Raw genomic sequence first — 18,945 nt, forward strand, 5'->3', positions numbered from 1 at the left:
ATTTTATTCCATTCTTCTTTCAACGCTTTGAATAATGCGGCTTTATTTGAATATGTATGCTTTCGAAATTGACGATCTAGCATATCCCACAAGTGTTCAATTGGATTCAAGTCCGGTGATTGAGATGGCCAGCTTAAAACTCTCACATTTGAAGCAGAAAACCATTGTTTTAACAATTTTGAAGTGTGTTTGGGATCATTATCCTGTTGAAATATCCAATCCTGTGACAATGTTTCTTCAGCATATGTTAACAAATTTTTTTCTAAAATGTCCTTGTAAATAGCAGCGTTTATATTTCCATTAATCTCGACTAATGGACCGACTCCTTGTGCAGAGAAAACTCCCCAAACCATCACACTTCCTCCGCCGTGCTTTACAGTAGGTTTGATACCGAACATCATTTCTGGTACCAATAGGACGTCGTACATGTTGTCTACCATCGCTTCCAAAAAGATTAAATTTAGATTCGTCTGAGAAAGCTATTTTTTTCCAATCTTCGACTGTCCAATTTTGGTAATCTTTGGCAAACTGTAATCGGGCCTTCTTATTCTTTTTGTTGATTAATGGTTTTTTAATACCTATACGACCAAAAAGTCCCACATCATGTAGTCTTCGTGTCACGGTACTACGGCTAACATTGGCAAGGTTTTCATCTTGTAGCTCGCGTGCAATTTCGGCAGCAGTTTTCTTGACATCCGCAGTTGATTTGCGTTTAATGATATGATCTACTTTTTTAGATGTTTTTCGTGGCCTTCCACTACGCGGACGATCTTTTAAACCATATCCAGCATATTTAACAATAATATCATTCACAGTTGATTTACCTATCGATAATACGATAATCGATAATATTGAACCAATTTCACGAGAAGACTTTCCGTCTTTTCAAAACTTAATTACTCCCTCACGAATTTGAATTTGCGTATGTGAGCCATATTATGTTTTGACGACTTTCTACGAACTTAAGTAAAAACATTCAATGCGATACTATTCATAAAAAATTCTTTGAAATCCTACTGCGGGGAAAAATATATTACGTGGCCGGAAACTTTTGTACACATAAACATAACAATTATAATTATAAATACTTTTATGAACACAAAAAATATTCTTTCACTATATTATTTTATTTCCTATATGTTATATTAGCACCTGATAATGGTTAAAATTTTATTAGGTTTTTTTTTATAAATTAGAGTGCAAAATGTTACTGGCCGGAAACTTTTGCACGCCACATTATACTACGTATATGTATAATGATAATTATATGTATATGTGTGTGTGTGTGTGTGTGTGTGTGTGTGTGTGTGTGTGTGTGTGTGTGTGTGTGTAGAAATGTGTAGAAATTTTCATATTTGACTGCGCAACCATAAATACCATAATTATAATTACATAGACATTTATTACATGGAATAATGAAAATTTTGCAAAATTTTTAAAATAATATTAAACACGGTGTCAATCGGATAAATGTAGTTAAATATATATAATCAAAATTTTTTTATTATCAGACTAATTAAAAATTATCCGATTTACGTCGTGTTTGATATCATTTTAATCGCGAAAATCTCAACAATTCATTAAAATTACTTTCATATTAATAAAATAAAAAATAAAAGTTTCAGTTTTCATTCTATGATGGAGTCAGAACAAACACAAATATCTGAAAAAATGGGAAAAGCTTCTGGCGATTATGTAAAGCCCATTGAAGGTGGTATGCAATCGACACAGGTGAATAATTCTGTTATCGAATAAATTCAAACAAACAAAGACAATTTAGAACAAACAAAGAAAATTGAGAACAAACAAAAAAAAAGGAAAATTAATGAAAGAGTCTTCGCTTCGAGTTGACGTGATATACTTAGCTTTTATTTCAGTGAACTATTAATTATTTAAATCTTAGATTATTAAATTTTAATTTATGTGATATATGCAATTAAAATTTTCCTTTTAAATTCCTGTTATTTTCTCTTTCAAGATCATATTTTTAAAAAAGAAGTGGACTTTTTCGGAAAAATATCACGAGATTCTATAGAGAAAAAAATTTGATATAATCCTGCATTTCCTTAAATGAAACTGTCTGAAAAATGCTTCAATGTCATTTTTATCTATAATAATATGTACAAAAAACAACATAATTTAATATTGTTTTTGATATATAATAATACATAATGAGCTATGATTATCTTCATAGTTTTCGATCTTTTGTTAACAAGAGGCTTATAACGCCGCTAAATTATACGTAACAATATTTAGATAATCAGTATATTATATACAAAATCGAGAATGGATGTCATTAATTACAGGATCTGGAGATTAAAATTTACAAGAAAAGATGGCTGATGCTTGTTCTCTTCGTATTGTATAGCGCGAGCAACTCCATGCAGTGGGTCCAATACAGTGTTATAACGAACATTGTAATGCGCTATTACAATGTCTCGAGTTTTCTGATAGACATGACAAGCATGATATTTATGATAACATATATACCATTGATATTTCCCGCCAGTTATCTGCTCGATAAATTCGTAAGTAATAATTTTATTAGGTAGAGTAGAACGGAATATATTGGAGACTTATATACTATTATTAGAAATTATCGTACAATCGTTTTTTTTACAAGCCATTTTTCTTCTCATCTAGTTGATTGTTAAATTATTAAAAAGCGGCAATAAATTTCAAAAAATTGAACTTCCTGATTCGTCTGATTTTTCTAGATACAATAGCGAATCATGAGGAAACATAAAGTTTGCATAATTTATTAAGAACTTGTAGTATATGTATAGCACCTTATCTCATCATCGAGAACGATGACATTTCTGCCCATTTAAAATAAACAATTTTACATTCGAATAAACGAGTTTGGATACAATTGGGACATCAACAGGCAGGGCCGCGTTTATAAAAATTGCGCCCAGGGGCTTGTGATCTTTGAGCGCCCCGATCTAGCTCCCTCCTTCTCCAAATGAATAAACAGCATATTATTAAATAATTTTTAATATTTATATTCTTATTGCCACTTCGATATTTGGAAAAGTGGCTTGAATTTTATTTTCCTGTATTAATTTTAAATAGGATACTGGAAGTGGAATATCGGAAGGAAATTCTTCATTCTGGATAAAGTATCTAAATTGAATGATTTCTTCAATAAGCTCGTCCTCTAGATCGCAATTATACATTTACTAAATTTTTCGCGCAAACTCTTAGTTGATCATTTCCAAATTCAGAATGAAGTTGTAGCTTACTTAGAAATCCAAATGTTTCCGAATAATATTTATAGCTTGCCACTCTTTTTTCTAGGGCATTGATAAGGTTGTCCAAAATTGGAAAATAAACTTTGATTTTCATTGCATCTCTGGCATCGAAAACAGTCTCAGCTTCTGCACCTTTATCAAAGTGGCGCTTTCTTTTACGATTACGTTTAGAATCGTACTCCTCACAGCCAGATTTTTCTCTGCCTCTTTTTTCAAAATCCAGAAAGTATTCCATTGTTCTAAGATTTAAGAGATAATCCTTTAAAGAATTATACAATTTTACCACAGTTTCCAAATCAATATTAATATTTTGCAAACTTTTATTTGTAGCGTTAAATTTTTGTAAAATATCATTCCAAATTTCACAGATAATCGCAATTTCAAGGTTATTCAATGAGTTAATAAAACATTGTGCTTCTATTCTAGTTGTTTGCTTTTGACTGCAGTCAATTTTAAGCTCTTCTAAAGCATTTCGAAAACAACTATATCCTAAAGACAAAGCTTTTATAGCGTCCGCTCTGGCTGACCAACGAGTCTCACTTAGTCTTTTTGGTACTAGATTAGAGTCCGATGTCAATAAGTGTTTTCTCATAATCTCCCATCTAGCTGGTGATCCAGAAAAAAATACATATATATTTTGCACAAATAAAAAAAACCTGGTGGCTTCTAGACAACAATCAGCTCCGCAGTTTCCAACTAGATTTAAAGAATGCGCCGCGCAAGGAAAATAAAAAGCCAATTTGTTTTCCTTTGCAAGCCATGCCTGCAATCCATTATAACACCCAGACATATTTGCAGCGTTGTCGTATGATTGACCTCTGCAGTTTTGAAAATCAATATTTAAATCTTCCAAAGTTTTCAAAACTGCGATACCCATTTGCTCTCCTTTGTGTCCAACATTTGGTAAAAATAATAAAAAACGCTCTACAGGACAACTATTGGCAGAAACATATCGAATAACAATAGTTAATTGGTCAACATTTTCGATATCTGGTGTTGAGTCGACAATTATAGAAAAGTATTTTGCATTTTTTAATTCGTGGACAATAGATTTTCTAACGTGTTCTCCTAATATCTCGATAAATTCATCGCAGATTGTATTCGATAGATATGAAACGTGTCCTTTCTTTTTGTTTCCATGCTGTGCAATATGAACCTTTAAAAAATCGTCGTATTCCGCCAACAGCTCCAAAGTTCCAAGGAAATTTCCATTGCGAGAATTAAAAAATTGCTCATTACTACCACGAAAAGCCAATCCACGTGAAGCTAAAAATCTTATCACAGATAAAATTCTTTCTAGCACCATGCACCAATAATTTTTTTCTTTGACCAATTGTATTTCGAGACCTGTATCTATACGCCCTTCAATTTTAGATCTTGTCAAGAACAATCCAGCCGATTTTTGATGAGAGGAAGATATCTCGTGTTGAGCAATTCTTTCTTCATGTTTCCAATCTTTAAATCCTGCGCAGAAGCTATTTTCTTTATCACCAAAAAGCTTACAATATATACAAAATATTTTCCCGCTTGTTCGAGAATATATCATCCAATCTCGTTTTCCAACTTCCATATTTTTTAATTTTCGAAAAAACAAACTTTTTCTTGCATATCTATTTTGAGTAGCTCCAACGATAAGCGAGGTTGAAAAATCTAATGCATCTATGTCTTGATTTGGCTGATTTTTTAATATATAACTAATGAATGCGTGGCCTTCCTTCCACGTTTCCGGATCTTCAATGTCAATTTCATTATCATTGATTTTAATTTCTTTAGTTATCTTTAATGTATCATATGTCGTGATATCAATATTCAAAACTTTAGATTCGTTTTCAATCTCGTTTTGTTCTGTCAATTCCTCCACGCTCACGCTATAAAAAATGAATAAATCCAAAAGAACGGCCAGACAATACATCCACTAAATGCGAGTGTCTGATTACTCAAGAATTTAAAAATACGAGTATTGCACGATAAAAATTAAAGAGTAACTCACTTTTCAACATTATTATTTGAATTTTCGGTTTCAGACACATATTTTTGTGTCGGCACAAAAAAATTCTTCAATTTTGGAACTTTATCAAGCACTTCTTGTTCCTTTTTAGACTTTTCAGCATTTAATTTTCTTCTTGCACTACCACTCAACTTTTTGTTAAACATTTCATATTAGTGCATTAAACGCAACAGAAGAATATAAAAAATTTAAAGTAATCGTGATCAAGACGCAACACGTTTGCCTAAAAGCTGCGCTAGCTGCGGTTTATCGTGGCAGTCTGCGACACAGAAACAATTGAATGTTCCACTCGTTCATTGTTTTCCGCTCGAATCTCTTTCGCTAGTAAAACGTTAAACAAAAGCCGCGAGTCGAACTAAAGATTCAGGAAAAAGAATAAGAGCCAGGCGCGAAAATAAGGCGCAAAAAACTTTGTTCGTTTTTCTTTAAATTTCTTTATTCTAAGAAATGTACGTTTCGATGCTTTCTTCATATCATCCTCAAAGCAAATTACAAAAACTACATACAAAAATATACATCATTACTTGATCCGATTCACAATTTGCTGAGGATGATCCGAAAGAAGGATCGAAACGTACATTTCTAATTTTTCATATTTTAAAGCTATGGCGCCCCTGGCGCTTTGGCTCCCTAGGGCTCCAGCCCCAAAAGCCCATAGGTAAACGCACTACTGTCAACAGGATAGCTTTTCAAGTAATCGTTGATGCTGATCGAACAAATTTCATTTCGCATAGTATCAGCAGATTTCCTCTTAATAACATCTAAATTACCGGGGATGGGAATGGGATTTTAGGGCCTCAGATACGCCGTGATCTTCGGGGCACTCGGAAACGCCCTCGGTTCCTGGATAAAGGTATTCAGCATAGCTACCGATCGCTTCTGGATCACGTTCCTCGGACAAACTGTGGTGGCAGTAAGTCAAATCTTCGTTCTATCAGTTCCAGCCCGATTGGCCGCTGTTTGGTTTGGGCCTGATCAAGTTAGTAGTGCTTGTAGCATCGGTATCTTCGGCAATCAGGTACGTAAATATCTTATGTACGTATCATTAAAATATGTTCTTCAGAATGGAACTTGAATTCCACGAACGATGTTTCGAAGAAATTTGATAACTTACATTTTGTAATATTTTTTAATTAATTTTTTTATTATTATATATTCGTTACAACGTTACTTTTATTTTTGTGTCTTTAATTATATTAAAAATGTATTTTAAAAATTTTAAAATTTAAAAATCAAAATAATTAAAAAAATTATATTAATTATTATTATTTATAATAATAATAATTATTTATAATAATAATAATTATTATTATTATTTATAATAATAATAATTATTTTTTAATAATATAAGAATTACTACTATATTTTTTAATAATATAAGAATTTAATTTTGTACAAATCTCTCTCTCTTCTCTTTCGTTATATTTGTACAAATATCTTCGTAAGAAGAATGAAAGAATTACAATGTAATGAGTAATGCAATATCTATCTCTCTCTCTACAATGTATTAACTATATAGAGAAAAAAGAAACACCAATTGTTAATCGACTAATAAAATCGGTAATAAAATTACTTCTGATTGCTCGGATCAAGAGTGCATGATAATAGATAATTGATGTAATTCAATGATGACATAAATAAATTTATTGAGCGCGATATGGATATTAATTCAAATTATTTTTCTCGTCTATACAGATTGCAAAATAATTGTTGTGAAATAATTGGATATCTTGACATTTCCCTTGTTCAAATTAATAACTTTCACATTTATTGCATATCTGCATGCATTTTTATTCAACGAAGTATAATTCAATTTAATTTTACATAATTTCAATCGGAAAGAACGATGCATTAACGAAACATTAAAAATTTTTTTTTAAATTTTTGCATTGTCCATGATTATTACTATACATATAATAAGTTCAATTCTCATATTTAATTGTGTTGCGAATTTCTGACATGCTGGAGGAATTTTGTAAGAGAAAGTATGTCTCTTTTTTATTTTTCCTCTTAAAATTTTTACAATTTAACTAGAAAACATAAAATTCACATTTTCTTTCGTATTATTGAAAAAATGAATAAATTTGCTTTTCAAATATAATTTTCATTGAGAGAAGAGGCGTTTTCTTTTGAAATACACTTCATTGACACATAAACAGATATAATTTGTTTCTCAATAGTTGAAAAGGTAACCGTTCTGATAACCGCTTTGATAACAGATAAGTAAACTTGTAAAAATATGATGAAAATATAAGCGATATTAATTTTGTTTGTTATAAATACGAGTATATGATGAACGTCCCCAAGATAAGCATTGTTATTTATACTTCAACCGAAAAAGATTGAACAGAGCAAATATTTCTTTCAAAATCTTTTTCCTGGAATTCAAAAACAACTTCTTATCGGGCATTTATCCCTTGACTTTGTGTTGCAGCTGGGTATAGCTATCGGTTTCTTATTTCCACCGATGTTAGTGCCCAACAGCGACGATATTTGCAACATCGAAAAGGGATTGCGACTTATGTTCTATATCGTTGCGGGTCTCACGATGCTCGTGCTAGTTCTTATATTATTTTGTACGTATAGCTTCCATTTATATCGTATAGTTGTATAGTATTCGAATAAAATAAAATTTCGAAGCTGAAAAATTTAATAAAAAATATTTTACTCACAAGTGATAATTAATATGATCCATATTTCGATGATTTAATGATTTGAATCTTTCGTTGCAAAAAGATTGCTGAAAAACAAGAATATAAAAGAAATCATTTTATATAATTTTATAATTAAAAAAATATTTTATAATAAATAAAACATATTTTTTACAGATAATTCTCTTACAAAACATCACACATTATATTTTATAAATGGTATTTCGTCAGAAAAATATATTTTAGAGCAAATAATATATTTCGTCAAGTTTAACCCCCTTAATCAGCTTCGAAATTTTACTGTCAAATCACATTTTCTTTTATCGCTTAATTGAAACTAGTATAATTTATAGTTTTCAAGTCGGCACCGCCTTTACCACCTAGCCTTGCTCAAGTTATGCAAAAAGAGAACAAGAAATGGGACATTTTCGGAAATGAGACATTTTCTCGTTCCATCAAAAGGCTGTTCACCAATATCGGTTTCATTTTCCTTTTAGTCAGCTATGGCATCAATATGGGCGTCTTTAGCGCCATAAGCACCCTGTTAAATCAAGTTATTCTCAAATATTTCCCGGTAGGTATTTTCCTCCAAAAAATTACAAATTCTCGCTTCTTTGGATTTTTTTTTGGATTCTAATCTTATACAAAAATTGTTAGAATTATTAATGTTAAGTATTTCAATTTTATGTGAATTTTTTTTGATTCTCTGAAAAATGATAGAATTTGCTATTTTTCTTCCTCTCAGGGACATGAAGAGGACGTTGGTCGTATCGGCTTAACGATGACTTGCATCGGGGTGTTGAACTGTGTTATAAGCGGTGTTATATTAGATAAAACACACAAGTTCAAGTGAGTAATCAGATTCTACGAAGAGAGCGAGTCATGATTACTATTCAACAATATATCATTTTATTCAAAATTAGTACTATTTTAACAATAGCAATGTTACGAGTTTCACGATATGCGTTTTTTAATTTATAAACATTGATTTCTATTTAAAGTGATTTGCTATAAAACGCTTTATACTTTGATGCCAGATTTTGTTAAAGATTTCTATCTCAAAAAGATTCATTATCTTTTCCATGCGCGTAACTGATAGATAATTGTTGTAATTTAACAATTTACCTTGATTTTTTCAAATCGGTGAATTAAGTTTATGATAAAAATTATCTTATCAAGAGATAAGATCTTATATTGCAAATAATTCATCAAATAGATTATTAAATCGAATGATATGAATTAAAATCTATTAAAAAATTAAAAAGACAAGGAGAATCTGTAAATTTTCAGGGAGACAACGCTAGTAGTCTGCCTATGCGATTTCATAGGAATGATAATCTTTACTGTGACACTGGATAGCAAAGGGATATATGTTATCTACATCACGACCAGCATTTTGAGGTAAAATTTAGATTATATTTATTATATCGTTCGCAAAAACTTTTTAGAAGAAATATTTTATTCTTAGAAACATTTTGGTCTTTTATTAAAATTAAATTTTCTCATTAAAATTTATTGTTCTTTCCTTAAAAATTCGCGCATTTGATAGATAACCGTCGTCTTTAATTTAGAATTTTTTAAAAATTTGTTTCTAGCTTCTTCATTAGCGGTTATCTATCGGTCGCTTTTGAGTTCGCTGCTGAGCTTACATATCCGGAACCGGAAGGAACGGCGGCGGGTCTGTTGAACGCGGCGATGGAAGTCTTCAGCTTTATCTTCACGATGCTCTACAGTTTTTTGTTTGGAAAATGGGGCGATTTATGGGCAAACATTGCGATGTGCATCGGACTTGGAATTGGCATCTTGCTCGCGTTCATAATACCCAACGATCTGAGACGCCAAAACGCGAAGGAACAGCAGAAAAGAACAGCAGAAACATTTGTTACATCAAATGTAACAATCAGCGATGAATAGCTTGGTACGACCGATTTCCGCCTCGACAATTTTCTCCACGACACGTCGTTATAGTTCATTTGGGACTTAATTTATTCCTCACATGAGTACATACTATATGCGCCAAGAGTAGCGCCGTTTCTCTGAGTCACGCGTACCTAACGAGGGAAAATATATCTTCCTCGAAACTAGGAGTTCTAAAAAAGACTAGTTGCATACTACGCTAAGAAAAACATTGTTATTTTTCATAAGATTCTCAGATGTTTATTTTTCAAGACTTGACTTAGCGCTTAATATCTAAGTGCTAGAAAACTTGAAAATTAGAAATATCTAAAAAAATGTGTTAAAAAGATGTCTTTAGAAATAATGGTCCAATTTTATGTAAAAAGATTTAATAGCCAGATTTGTCGGAGAGTTCAAAGAAAAAATATATATATTTATTTTTTTGTCTCCACGTTACATATTTTTAGATATAATGGAAATACAAAATGTTCTATTGAACATATAAATGACAATGAAAAATCATTAGAAATCTTCTCTGAATCCCGTTAGTTAGCCTTCTTTATCTCAGGTAAGCTGTAGTTTTAGATAATGTTAATGTATGCAACAATTAATGTTAATGTATGCAACAATTAATTAATTATGTCAAAAATTAGCGAATTAATTTCACCATGAGTTATTAATTATGAAAGCCTGAAGGAAAATTTTTAAAAATTTATGTGTTCTAAAATTATATTTTCATATATTTGTAACAATCAATTTTAATCAAATCAAATCTCTTTATTTTTTACATTTTTTTCAATTTTCACATGTCTTCCTATTTAATGTTGATGAGTAATGTTAATATATAATCAAAATACAAAAAGTAAATTCCTTAATCTGAATTAAGATATATTGAAACGAATTTTTTGTTGCATAACTGTAATTTAGGAAATGCATAATTGTGAATCTGTACAAATTTTTAGCCGCGCAAATATTTGTTGCAGATGGATATTGTACGAACGATATATATGAAATAATTAAAAATAATAAGCCTATTAATAATGGCAGTGCAAGTTATTGCGATAATAAATATTATTTTAATAAATAAATGTTATTTTAATAAAATAAGTAGAAATGAGCGTAATATAACAGCAACAAATACAGATTTCATCTTTTTTATCTCGTGGAATTATTATGGATTAATATCCACTAATAATTATTGCATTAAAACGATAATAGCGATTATAGTCCTTCGCAATGAATACGATATATTATTTTATTGTCGCAATGTATAACTATGTATTTTTTGGATTTATTCCATCTGGTAGTAGTATCTAGTTCGAAATACTATTTACCGTTTTGAAACTACAATTTTAATTGCACGTTTTGTGATAAAGAAATATTTAGTGTAAATTGTTTTCCTATGTCGAAAGACGAGCGTTTTTTTTTAATGTATAGTTATTTATAAATTATATAACTCTAATACAGTACAAAACCGTAAATTATTTCCCTATTTTGAAAGATGAGCATTTTGTTAAAATGTATAGGTATTTATGAAAGAGAGAGAGAATTAATCCTATATAAAATCATAATTTATTACGATATACATATATGAAATGTAACTTTCTTGTCATGATTTAAATATTTTTTTCTTGTATCTATTAAGCGTTTGAATCGTTACGTTGTTACGTCGAATTCCATTTTGTAATTCCATTGCTTGATTATCTTCTGATAAAAAATTTAGTAAAATATAAATATACGTTATTTTCTTAATCCGAAAGTCGTTGAAGGTCAAACATTTTATTAGAGTATATATTTTTACAAATTAGCTCGGGCAAACTTGGCAGTGTCTTGTGTGTAACAATACATTCACTCAAATATAAAATATTTCATCTTAAAAAGGAAGTCGCGTCATATTTAGCGATAAGAGCATACTGCGAATATAAAATTGCACTTTAAAACTTCTACGATCGTTTGTGTGCCATTAATTTAATTTCTCTAGAAGTAAAAATGTAAGTAAGAGAGCATTTAGGTTTTATAATGTTAGATTTTTATTTATATATGAAATACACGATATTTAATTAAGATATATACAAACTAATAGTGTTTTATATTTTTTAAATCGATCGATATTAATATCTTTTTTAAACCATTCTAAGACATATTTTAATATTCGCCTTTAAACCGACAAATTAATTGTTTTCCAAGCGAAATTCCTTCATTATATTTTTTAAACCATTTATTGTTTTCATAAGATAGTTCTATTTTGTAAATAAAATGATACAACAATGATCTGTTTTTTTACATTTTATATATAGTTCATATACTATGAAAGTACTATTATATTTATATATTGATCAATATGTTATGAAAGAGATTCTATACATATTATAAAAGAGAAATGTCAATTTATGTAATATATATATCTTAAAAAGTACGAATCTGTTGTGTTAATATTGATATAATAAAAATTTACACACACATTATTAAGTATCAATATAAAATAATATATATAAATTTCTTATATAATAAAATATTTAATATATTTGTTTTTATATTATATTTATTTATTATAGTATCGAACATATATATTTTTTATATTATATTTATTTATTATATAGTATCGAAGCGTATAATTTATAGCTAGACTAATTTATAGTTAGATGTTTGTATGCAACTAGAGATTAAAAAACATAAATATTATATTAATAATTTTTTATTTAAGAAAACTTTTATCTTACATTTTTTTTAAATATTACATCCTCAATAATGTGATATATGTGTAATGTATGGTGAGATGAAAAGTCCTATCGTATTTTACATTGATTGAAATATGGTAACATGACTGACATTTCTTTTCCTGTTTATTTCAAAATTATTTCTTTTATGTCATAAAAGTTTACTTGTTTTTATGTTGTTGCAAATATAAAAAGTAGATTATGATGTAAATTCACATTTAAATATGAAGTTGTAAATAACAAAAACTGAAATTCAAAAAATAAATGTATTTGTTACGAATCTATTCTATGAGTTTCTTCATCCTAAAGAAACGTCGGAAGTAGAAGAGTTGCCATGTAGATAAACCGAAAAGAATGCATATCGAGAATAAACTGAAATATAGCACTCGAGTGTTTGTGGCCTCTGAAATAAAAAAAACACCCATTTGTCATTAATTAGATTATCGAGTAGCATGAAAGCAATACAAAATTACGAAAATGAATAAACTATTTTAATTTGTATCAATTATTTAAAATTTGGAAGCTTATTCTAATTTTTAATAAAACTATTTTCTCTGTTATTTGAAAAAGTAATATTTGCAGAATATCTTGTATTTATCCTAAGCAATGTTTTTCTTTCCAAGTAATATTTTTTTTCTTACCATTTGTATCTCTCATTTCTTCCTCATTCTTGCGCATTCTGGCAAAGTCTTGCACTATCGCCTCAGACAAGTCCTCCAATCGTTTTAATTCCACTTCTACTGGTTTTAACTTGGCTGCTTCGCCGATCTATCAATAAAGAAAATAATAATTCTCACGGAAATTAGTGATAGTCTCAATGATCTTGTTAGTATCGAAAATTAATCGAAAAAAAAAGAACACATTTACTATATAAAATTAAAGCCAAACAATGAATAATTGTGTATGTGTTTTGTAGAAAGCAACAGAAAATATTATTAGGCAATGTCGCAAGTTCTAAGATTATAATAACTCTAATCTTTGAGCAGTCAAGTGAGATAAAGTTGACTAATTATTTAGAAAATTAGTTATTAAAATCTTTGGATTTTTAAAGACCTTATTTTGAGTTTAAGTTTTGTACCAAAGAAACTGCACAAAATATCCACTCAAAAATACTTAAATAATCAAATATTTTAATTTATATAAATTTATATATTAACTTCTTTTAGAAACAAAAATATTATGATATAACCACAAGATATATTGTAATTTCTGAAGGATATTGTACAATCAAGTTTATTTAGTATTTTGTATCAAATTTATTTAATATTATGAAAAAAAGCTGAAACATTTAATATTAGCATATGTTATTATATTACTGTGATACAGGGATGTACCATTAACATAATTTTTAAAAAATCTAATCATTGAAATGTAAGATATTTTCTAGATAATTTCAATAATACTTAATAATCAAAATATTATTTTCAAATATTAATACATAGACAGGATTAATAGTAAAAAATTCTTCAACAGAATTTAATAATCAATTAATAGAGTTAATATAATTGATTCTAGTGTCAAACATTTATTGTGTGTGTGCAAATGAAATAATAACTCCAATAGTCTTCCATTAATGGAATCGGCAATAAAATCATGCGAAGTAATGAAATTGTACTACGCTCTAACAGTTTAATCTTAAAACTGGCTATCATATACAAATTCCTGTTTATGACAAAATGCATGCTATGTGAAAACATAATATTGAAAACTCTACTTTACCAACTGCATCGCGGAAATAAGCCACATATAAAGAGAAAGTAGACAAAATAAGATCAGATAGTTTCTCGTTAAATGATGTAGGAGATAGGATAGATATATACATGATTTGTATAATAAATATAATTATTTATAATGATGTATGTTGTATAGACTTACGCCTTCATAACTCTTTGCTTCGATACCACGTTTTATGATTAGTGAGACCTCTTGTCTGATCCCACGTTGATCTGAAATCACACACACATATAAATAAAAATTATATTTTATGTAAGAATTTATTAAATATATAAATTTATATATACTGGTCCAGTCTAGTAGCCTAATCAAATCACTATTAATTTTGCAACAAGACACAGCATGACAAATTAAATAAAATAAAAAACCCAAGTATACATACGATTTGGAACATGTGAAGCAAAGCATATTTCAAAAGTATTGTAAGTTTCAGTTACAAAGGAGAATTTCAACAACTTCCCATAAGGAATATCCTCCTTCTGGGACAATATGTGTCCGTTGGAATCCTGTATCTGTGAACAAAACATTATTCATGTAAATTTTATAAATAATAAAAAGTATAAGACTCGAAATATAAAATTAACAAATCAATTTCAATAGCAATACGAGTCGAGTGTTATAACACATTTATTTATTTATTATACAATAAAAAATATGAAAAAAACAAAGACAATGAAAGGATAGTCGACGTTTCGACCCTATTTTTAGGTCATCTTCAGCGCAAATGTGATGGTGATATAAAAAATATATAACAAAGTGTTAAATATCGGAAACGATTAGAAAGGAAAGGGTACTGTCCAAAATAATAATATATGTCTCGGTATCTCATTATCTTGACGATGCCTATGTAAAATAAAGAAAAGTGAAACAAAATAAATGGATAATGTAAACTCATATAGATGGAAATAAATACTAAAATTTAACGTGAAAAAATTAAGAAAATGCAAAGATTTAAATGTCCATTTTTTTTTGTAAATTTTTTGTAAATTTTTTTTGTAAATTTTATTATTATTTTAGTCAATTTTATTTATATATTATTATATTTGAAGGAAACGCGAAATTTTCTCTGACAACTGTCAGAGTCCACAACGAAACTGACATGTGTCATATGTATGTCTTTCCTAACCTTCACTCTTACAGGATTACTTCGACAAAAGAAATGAGAAAATGAATGAAAAGGCATCCTACGATATACAAATCGCAATCTACTCACTACGTAATCGGTCTTCTGACCCATCGCCTCGGACACCTCGTACTCGCCCGTGACGAGCACATCCGCTTGGACCTCCTCCTTGAGACACTTGTGGGTATTTGGTTCCAGGTAGAACATGATACCGTGTGCCTGAGCGATCAAGAAGATCGCCAGGAAAGCTCCAACGTGAGCGCGACTCATCCTGGCTGTTGTTATCGTCGACGATCGTCCTGAAAAAGCTCCAGCGAGCCTCAACGTATCACCAGCAAGTTCCACATTTACAGACACTCGTCAACATCACGATGAGGTGGCAGCCATTGGCCATTAAGTTACTAGTAATGATTTAGAGAGGACACCGACTCGACGTATCTTCACCTGACTGATCCCGATTTTCACGTGTTTTGAAGGATACGAATGTTTATGATTGTAAGAAAATATTTCTCACGATTTTTACTGTATACGTTTTGCGAGACAAAAATATTATATAATTTCTTGGAATTTTTTTGACACTTATTACGATTGACTTCTGGTGGGTGGATCTTCTAAGAGTTTCGCGTAGTCGATGCTTCTGTCAAAAGCAAGAAATCGCGGCTGCAGTTTCTAACCTCTGGTCCAATCCTTTCGGGCGATTGCTTTCATGCCTTTTGACGTTTAACATATGATACTATCGTCAGAATGGTCCTGTTGGAGAACGACGCGGTAATTTGACATTTCGTCGGCGAATCGCTCCCTGAAACGCGATAGACTAATTTTCTGTGAATCTTGATTGCAGTTCTTAGCGGAGCTAACCAAACTCTTTGAGAAGTCGCGTCTGTCTGGTTCAGTATCGCTCACTATTAAAAGATGTGAGTATTTTTTATTTATCCTCCGTTTGTTATTCATTCGTTCCTAAAATTTCAGAAAAAAAATTTCACGCTTCTATTAATCTATTTGGAAAACATTAACCTTTTTAACTCTGGGGAATTACATATGTTTGACAAGAAAAGAAAAAGAGAGATTCAATAAACATCTATATATTTTTTTTTATTTTTATGCAGATCTTCCCTCTCTTTAAAACCGTATTTTTATCTCTCTTGCAGTCAATGGACATAACAAACCTGTGCCCAGGAAAGGCAGGCCTCCTCTGCCAACTCCAACGGAGTATCTTTGCCTAGTTCGAGCATCTTTTCGCAATAAGAAAATCTCCACTGTTGTATGTATCTGTTTTTAATTGGCAGATGACAATAGCTCATTTACCTCTTCCTAACATGATATTTTTATATTTCAGATTCATTCCAAAGATGTAAACAAATTCCAACAGGCATATTGGAATCTGTTAAAGACAAATATAAGTGGGTTGAAGAAGCTGAAGAAGGCGAAATCAGCAAAGCCGAAGGTTCACTGACCAAACGAGGACTAACTGCATAGCAGTGGTTCATTTCTTTGTTATTAAAACTTTTTTATATACTGTGTTCGCCATATGTCGACATTTGTCTACTGCGTAAACCGACGAGGAGGGTGCGTTTTGTGCAACATTTTGTATAGACTAATGTACAAAAAGTAAATAATATTGTTATGAAAGCACATATATACAGTCGCATTTTACAAATGCGCATTTTCATAAACTCAATGCAATCGTAATAAAGCAATATTCCATTATTCGGGACAATTATTCGAGCTAGATCAGGAGAAAAATATTTGATAATGTTGGGACATGAAATTTAAAAGGACTTTACATTAAGCTCATTTTTATCGATTTATTAGTTTGAACATAAATTCAAGAAGTAATGTTCTTCATTCCTCTTATATTTTGATACTATATCTTTCATATTTTCTTATTTTTTTATTAAGTTATATGATAGAATAATAATTTTTATTATAAAATTTAAATATCTAGAGCGCGTCATTTTTCTTCTATTTTTATCGCACTTTTTGTATTGAAAAAATTTCAAAGACATTAAATTCCGATGTTATATTGTCTTCCAAACAATAGGAAATCACTGGCTTGAATAACACTTCGAGATATATCATCTGTCTAATCGTTTGTCGCAGAAATATTGTTTGGAATGACACGAATTTTTGTTTCGCGAAATTTATGGTGTTAGATTTTCAGTTGCAAAAATATACGATCGATTTATCGCTCGTCTCCAGTCGACTAAATAAATTTTTTCGGGCAACAATTTTCAACTGCAATTACCTAATCATTGCATATGCATACATGAATAATTTATTTAATTATTCATTTATATAATTCAATAATGTCGTGAATTACATTTTACGAATTTGCTAAAAACAAAAAACTTTATTCATGTTTTGACATTTGATTTCTATGGCTATTTTTAAAATAAACAATTTATATTTTATACAACGAGTCTTAAAATCACACGTCTTAAAAATTATTAAAATAGCATCACCGATAAAAATCACTATCTAATCTTATTTGACAACAATATCAAATAAGAATTCTCATTCTTTTTCTTGCTCTTTTTTGAGAGTTTAAAAGAATGCATTTATATTGTTTCGATATGTCGATCCGATTTTATTTTTTATTCCCTCCACGAATCATGTTTTCCTCGTCTTCAAGTGATTCGACGATCTGTGCGAGGCATTATGTATTCTACGAGTAAACTTTGGCACTGAATTCGAATGTGGATCATTGTGCAAAATCTTGGAGGGCTGCCAGTGTAATATCTGATGTGTGTAACGTGAATTTATTATTGTATACATTACAATCGCGAATAAACAAACGCAAGAATGGCGTCGTCTTTGCGAATCTCTTCTTAAGAATTGCGTTTTTGTTATTGAAAAACTAAACGAATTGTGACAAGAGAGATTTTGACAGTAAAAGGCAGTTAAGGGACTTCTTCTTTCTAAAAATAGCCCTAGCGCTGCAAATTTTCAGCTTGGAAGATTCAAACTAAATTAATGCTAAAGAATATAAATGTTCCTTATAAATCTTCTCGCAATAAAATTTTATAAGTATTGAAAAAAAAAATTCTTATTTGCAACAATAAAAAATTATAATTTGCAACATATTATGAATAATAACACACAGATGAATTGACATGATGAAAATGAATAGCAATTCATTTATATCCACGCGCGAAAAGAAATATTAAATATACCTTGACATGATTGTCCAGTTCCAGAATGCGAGCCGTATTTCTTTCTAAAAATATCGTTCTTAGAAATGTAGCTACATTTTTCTGGCCTCATAAACAAGATTTCATATTGCAAACAGAACTGATCAGTCAGAAAAAAATTGATGCAAAAGAAAAATGTTGAGGCAAAATTATAAAAAATACTGTAATGCTTTTTTCCCTATTTTTTTTTTCGTTTCTACAAAGACATTTTTGAGATGCATTTGAGGTGATCTCGTCTATCCTGATCATAAGATAAGTGTTACAATAAGAGAAACATTAAATTTTCGATAAGCAAGATTAAATAAAAAGTATAAAAAATATAATTATAAAATATAATAAAAAATATAATACTTTATTTTCCATTGTTTTTT

At 29.8% G+C, this 18,945-nt stretch overlaps 3 protein-coding genes across 5 annotated transcripts; 2 read left to right on the forward strand and 1 right to left on the reverse strand.

The window, feature by feature from the left end:
- Window positions 1–1,638: 1,638 nt before the first annotated feature.
- LOC112637063 (uncharacterized MFS-type transporter C09D4.1-like) lies at window positions 1,639–10,189 on the forward strand. Its single transcript, XM_025408748.1, has 8 exons — window positions 1,639–1,731; window positions 2,307–2,528; window positions 6,056–6,280; window positions 7,697–7,838; window positions 8,267–8,487; window positions 8,659–8,762; window positions 9,204–9,314; window positions 9,509–10,189. Exons 1-8 carry the CDS (start codon window positions 1,639–1,641, stop codon window positions 9,825–9,827), a joined length of 1,437 nt encoding a protein of 478 aa, XP_025264533.1. The 3' UTR covers window positions 9,828–10,189.
- A 2,332-nt stretch (window positions 10,190–12,521) lies between these two features.
- Window positions 12,522–15,786, reverse strand: LOC105249448 (transmembrane emp24 domain-containing protein bai). Of its 2 annotated transcripts, XM_011254923.3 has the most exons (6): window positions 15,474–15,786; window positions 14,643–14,772; window positions 14,402–14,472; window positions 14,246–14,248; window positions 13,168–13,294; window positions 12,522–12,929 (listed from the first exon to the last, which is right to left on the reverse strand). In XM_011254923.3, exons 1-6 carry the CDS (start codon window positions 15,651–15,653, stop codon window positions 12,808–12,810), a joined length of 633 nt encoding a protein of 210 aa, XP_011253225.1. In that variant the 5' UTR covers window positions 15,654–15,786; the 3' UTR covers window positions 12,522–12,807. The 2 variants fall into 2 exon arrangements, with proteins under 2 accessions (XP_011253225.1, XP_011253226.1); XM_011254924.2 differs by lacking the exon at window positions 14,246–14,248 and having other exon boundaries at window positions 12,523–12,929; window positions 15,474–15,785.
- On the forward strand, window positions 15,714–17,090 carry LOC105249447 (signal recognition particle 14 kDa protein). 2 transcript variants are annotated; one of them, XM_011254922.3, is made up of 5 exons: window positions 15,714–15,878; window positions 16,000–16,151; window positions 16,225–16,297; window positions 16,532–16,644; window positions 16,720–17,090. In XM_011254922.3, the coding sequence occupies exons 2-5, from the start codon at window positions 16,128–16,130 to the stop codon at window positions 16,834–16,836; spliced, it is 327 nt and encodes a 108-aa protein (XP_011253224.1). In that variant the 5' UTR covers window positions 15,714–15,878; window positions 16,000–16,127; the 3' UTR covers window positions 16,837–17,090. The 2 variants fall into 2 exon arrangements, with proteins under 2 accessions (XP_011253224.1, XP_025264569.1); XM_025408784.1 differs by lacking the exon at window positions 15,714–15,878 and having other exon boundaries at window positions 15,992–16,151.
- Window positions 17,091–18,945: the final 1,855 nt, after the last annotated feature.

The sequence above is a fragment of the Camponotus floridanus genome, unplaced genomic scaffold (genome assembly GCF_003227725.1).
Source record: "Camponotus floridanus strain SB8 unplaced genomic scaffold, Cflo_v7.5 scaffold23, whole genome shotgun sequence".
In the NCBI taxonomy this organism is placed as follows: Eukaryota; Metazoa; Arthropoda; class Insecta; order Hymenoptera; family Formicidae; genus Camponotus; species Camponotus floridanus.

Coding starts and splice junctions, on each gene's coding strand:
- LOC112637063 (XM_025408748.1), top strand. CDS start 1,639: ATGGAGTCAGAACAAACACAAATATCTGAAAAAATGGGAAAAGCTTCT. Junction 1,732..2,306: donor GTGGTATGCAATCGACACAG/GTGAATAATTCT, acceptor CATTAATTACAG/GATCTGGAGATTAAAATTTA. Junction 7,839..8,266: donor GCTAGTTCTTATATTATTTT/GTACGTATAGCT, acceptor TATAATTTATAG/TTTTCAAGTCGGCACCGCCT.
- LOC105249448 (XM_011254923.3), bottom strand. CDS start 15,653: ATGAGTCGCGCTCACGTTGGAGCTTTCCTGGCGATCTTCTTGATCGCT. Junction 14,773..15,473: donor GTCAGAAGACCGATTACGTA/GTGAGTAGATTG, acceptor TTTTGTTCACAG/ATACAGGATTCCAACGGACA. Junction 14,473..14,642: donor TGCTTCACATGTTCCAAATC/GTATGTATACTT, acceptor GTGTGATTTCAG/ATCAACGTGGGATCAGACAA.
- LOC105249447 (XM_011254922.3), top strand. CDS start 16,128: ATGGTCCTGTTGGAGAACGACGCG. Junction 16,152..16,224: donor TCCTGTTGGAGAACGACGCG/GTAATTTGACAT, acceptor TCTTGATTGCAG/TTCTTAGCGGAGCTAACCAA. Junction 16,298..16,531: donor ATCGCTCACTATTAAAAGAT/GTGAGTATTTTT, acceptor TCTCTCTTGCAG/TCAATGGACATAACAAACCT.